This window comes from Lactuca virosa, chromosome 3 (genome assembly GCF_052849685.1).
Source record: "Lactuca virosa cultivar CGN04683 chromosome 3, Lactuca_virosa_CGN04683_v6, whole genome shotgun sequence".
Taxonomy (NCBI): domain Eukaryota; kingdom Viridiplantae; phylum Streptophyta; class Magnoliopsida; order Asterales; family Asteraceae; genus Lactuca; species Lactuca virosa.
Genome location: NC_136428.1, coordinates 157229709 through 157234017, shown reverse-complemented (window position 1 = coordinate 157234017; position 4309 = coordinate 157229709). Strand labels below are relative to the sequence as shown.

Sequence of the window (4309 nt, the reverse complement as noted above, 5' to 3'; positions counted from 1 at the left end):
ATAAAAACATGTCTATTTTGGTTTATTTTTGGATCAGGTGAATATGACTTATTATTTGTTGGATTCGACATCCGTCAAAATAGAAAAGGGAATAAAAGTGCTAAAAAGAGAAAAATTTAGAATTTTTGATTCTTTATCCACTCAACTCGGTCGAGTCGAGTGTATTACTTGGTTTACATGATTTCCCAACCTTTAAATATCCACCAAGTCATTATCTCGATATATCTCGATTTTAAGTAGCAGAAGATGCTCGGAGAAAAGGAAACATTAAAGAACACAACTCAGAGAAACATATTGGTATTTTGATCGCTTAACTTGAAAAAAACTTACTTTGGACTAATGTTTTTAGCCATGAAAAACTAAAAACATTTCTTTTTGGGTTTTTAGTTCGATTTTCGGCTATATGTGATTGATTTCGTCGGATTGATATGTTAAATTTGTTTTTAATAAAGTGATTTATGTTTTACTTTTAATAAAATACTTAAGTTTATGCTTTTTCCATGAACACTCGAATGGGTTTTAGTTATAGTAAAGTTAGTTGATTATAAATTTTGTAGTTGGTTTATGAATTAACACAAGTAAAAAAACATCGAATTGGTTCTAAATTAGGATTTAGCTCATTGTAAACATAAAATCATATATTTTTACGCTTTTGATAATATGAGAAATATCGAATATTAATATGAATACTTATAACGAATTTAATGCAACTTTTCAATCTAAATCTAAGAACTTATTTAACTTAAGATTAATAAGTTAGATCTACTTGAAGAGTTTATTTTGACTAGTAATTTAACAAGTAAAAGTGATATAAGAGCTCATTATGTTAATGGTACCAAAGTAGAATAAAAACTATATATGCATCACAATCCCTGATCAATTCCATAAAGTTGGATAAATATGGAACCTGAATTGTCTCAAAATTCGATTTCAACGAAAACATAGTCTTTGCTCATTTTATTGCATGATAATTTTAGTTTTCGTTTTAGATAATAAAAATTCCCTTCTTTTATTGATTTATTTTTTATTTAAAGTGTCAAGTCAAGTCAATATACTTTACACTGATGTACTTTGCAGTTGTTATGTGTCCTTGTGGATTCCATCCCTATTTTGGATATACTATTTTTATTGGTTTAAAAACAAAATACTTTTCCTGAGGTTGTTGTCTCTTGATGTGAATTTAAAGTGCCTGGACGATCAAAGAGTAAAGTTGGATGACGGATGATTGGTGTTCAATCGTGATTGAACTAGGAACGTTTTTATTTATTTGTTAGATGATATCGCTCGGCTAGAATGTCAATACTCTTAGGCCTGGTTCAAAGGCATATGGTTGATACATAGAGTTGGTTGCTTGAGGCTAATGAGATATTCTCTGTGTCGTCCATCCAGAATGATTTTGATGATAAGTTTCTTGTTCGTGACTCTATTGAGTGGAAGTAGAATTGCTTGTTCCCCCAAAAGGTAAATATTTTAGGTTGATGTATATATTATGCTAGGAAGACTTCCAAATCCTTTTGATATTTACAAGCTAGGCATTGTTTTGACTTTGATGATTCACCCTATCTACTTCTGTTGTTGAAACTAAATTGCATGTCTTCATTGAATGTCTACTGTAAAATAAGGTGTAGATCTCCATTTCCATACGGAGGACTAATTTTCATGTTTAACTCTCTTCATTCGAAGAATTATTTAGGTTTTACAAAAGAGGCGAAAAATTATTTACGAAAGATCCGGTTTTTACTTGATAAATCAAAGAAGCGGTTGTGTTCATGTTTGTTTATATGGGTGTTGTGGAGATTCTAATTTGGTAAATAACCCAATGAAAAAGAGCCACTTTAAATCCGGTTAATTGGTGTTGTAATCCAATAACTTAACGTAACACTCTTATGTGCACATAGTTTCTTATTACTATTTTTTATAAATAGACTATTGTTTAGAAAATAATAATGGTTATTTAGATTAATATACAAAATGAAAACGACCACCAAAGTGCACGATATAAAATAGAACTATATTGTTGAAGGTATAAAAAATGTAGTATTGTAAAAAATTAGATTCTCGAAAACTTAATGTAAAGGGAAAAAGAAAAAAGAAATAAAAAAGTAATGTTGTTAAAACTTGAATAAAAAACGAAATCAAAGAAAATATAGAATTAAAATAGAATTTCAATTGAAAAAAGAAAATTAGAAAAAAAAAAGAGGAAGCAAAGAAACAACCCTATCTAGGCGACACTACTAGTAGTCTAGTACTCTAGTAGTTAATTAAGGTTCCTTAAATATGGCAAGTACAAAAAAAAAAAAAAAAAGGAAATGATTTATATCAACAGTTCAACACACAAAATCTGAGATACTTGCCCATCAAGGCTATGAAATCGCCCGTATATCCCAATTACAGTCCCTATATAAATCAGTAACCCCTTCTTCGTTGTTCAATCATCATCATACATTCATCAACCATGTTGATACCTTCTTCGATCATACATTCTTCAACCATCTTCATACCTTCTTCAGCCGTGGCGACTAAAAGAAAAGTACGTGAGCAAGAACCAGTAAACATCGAGAACAAGAAGAGGGCGAAAATGGAGGACAGACTCAGCGACTTGCCGGAGTCTTTGCAACTTCATATTCTCACTTCTCTTGACGCAAAACACGCCGTTCAAACATCGCTTTTATCAAGAACCTGGGTTTCTATGCACACTCGGATCCCAGTTCTTGAATTCAATTCCTACTCTTTCAAAAAACTCCTAGTCTTTGATAAGTTCGTATGTGATGTTCTGCGTCATCGTGATCACTCAGCAAAGTTGGAAAGATTAACATTCAACCGTTCTGGATCCTGCAGTGCCAAGATTTTGAATAGCGTTTTCGATTACGCGTTTTCGTTGGGTGTCGACCAGTTGTCAGTTAACCTTCAACAAAGTAGAAACAAAACATGGCCGGTTTTTCCAGTTGCTTCCTTCGAATCCTTAAAGAGTTTAACACTAGAAAGCCAAAGTCATATGATTTGCCCGTATCTGGGGCCAATTTCAAGATCATTCAAGAGTCTTACTACTATGCATCTTCAACATGCACTTATAAAAGATCCCGATCCATTCTCAGGGTTCCCAATGTTGGAAAGTTTAACATTGGAAGATTGTCATCTTTGCATGGAAAGCGAAAAAACTTTGAGGATACACGCTCTTCGACTTACAGATTTAACCATTTTATCCCTATGGAACATCAGCTGCTGCGAAGTCACTACTCCAAGACTCAAATTCTTTGATTACAAAGGGCATAATTTCCACCTTCTACCCACCCATGAGGGTAGAAGGAGAAACTAATGTTTGATGATCTGATGGCCATGTTCTATACCATGAAGAATGTGAAATCACTAACGCTCTGCTCGTCTATTGTGCAACTTCTGTCATTCTTTCCAGATGAATTGGTGAGACGAAGTTCACCCTTTCGGGAGTTGAAGGAGTTGAAGATGGATTTTAGAAACCTTCTTTGGCAAAACTTGTTTGAAAGGATATGTGTGAGATCGAAAGAAACCTTTCAGGTGCCTTTGGATGTGAAAAGTTACTTGCTCAACAACTCTCCGGATGCCAAATTTACGTTCACTTATCCCATAGACCTTAAATAGCATAACGTCAATGTAGATGTTTTAGATGTTCTGGTTAGTATGAAGTTTAATTAAATCTATGATATCTTGAGAATTTTATTATTTTTTTGTTCATTTATGGCTTCATTTTGAAATATATATATGCATGTAAATGATCTTGAAAACTACGTACACGTATATATCATACAACTTTTATGAATGCCTTCTTTAACTTGACATTAACTTTATTGATCCGAAATATTCCTCATTTTCTATTTTTAACAAAAAAATCTATAACCTATGTATAGTAATATAGTTTAACATAACCTATGTATAGTAATATAGTAAGTGTAACGTTATGGTTGAATTATATTTACAAAGAACAAAGTATAAACTTTATTTATTAAAAAAAACAATCAAACGTAAAAGTTTTTACATTGAGACATTTTGTAAGATAACATTCGATCCAAAGGAGATATACTAATTTAAGACAAAATTACAGTGGCATGTAGTTTACGAGATTAAAACTCTCAGCAGAACTATTAAACATGGGATATATGGATTGTTTAAAAAAGTTTAATATTAATGTGTAAAATTAAATATTTTTTAAATTAATACTTTTACATAAATATTAAAAAAATATTGACATGTTTTAAACAATTACGCTGAATATCAATGTGTAAACATTAATTATTTTTTAAAGTAAACTTTTGAACTAGTTACAAAGAATATG

The 4309-nt window shown here is 31.4% G+C and overlaps 1 protein-coding gene across 1 annotated transcript; it reads left to right on the top strand.

Moving 5' to 3' along the window:
• The first annotated feature begins 2455 nt into the window (after window positions 1-2455).
• Window positions 2456-3316, top strand: LOC145164200 (putative F-box/FBD/LRR-repeat protein At4g03220). The gene has a single exon (XM_079082924.1). The coding sequence runs from the start codon at window positions 2456-2458 to the stop codon at window positions 3314-3316; it is 861 nt and encodes a 286-aa protein (XP_078939050.1).
• The last annotated feature ends 993 nt before the right edge of the window (window positions 3317-4309 follow it).

Excerpts from the sequence above, each read along its gene's own strand:
- LOC145164200 (XM_079082924.1), top strand. The coding sequence starts at position 2,456 with ATGTTGATACCTTCTTCGATCATACATTCTTCAACCATCTTCATACCT.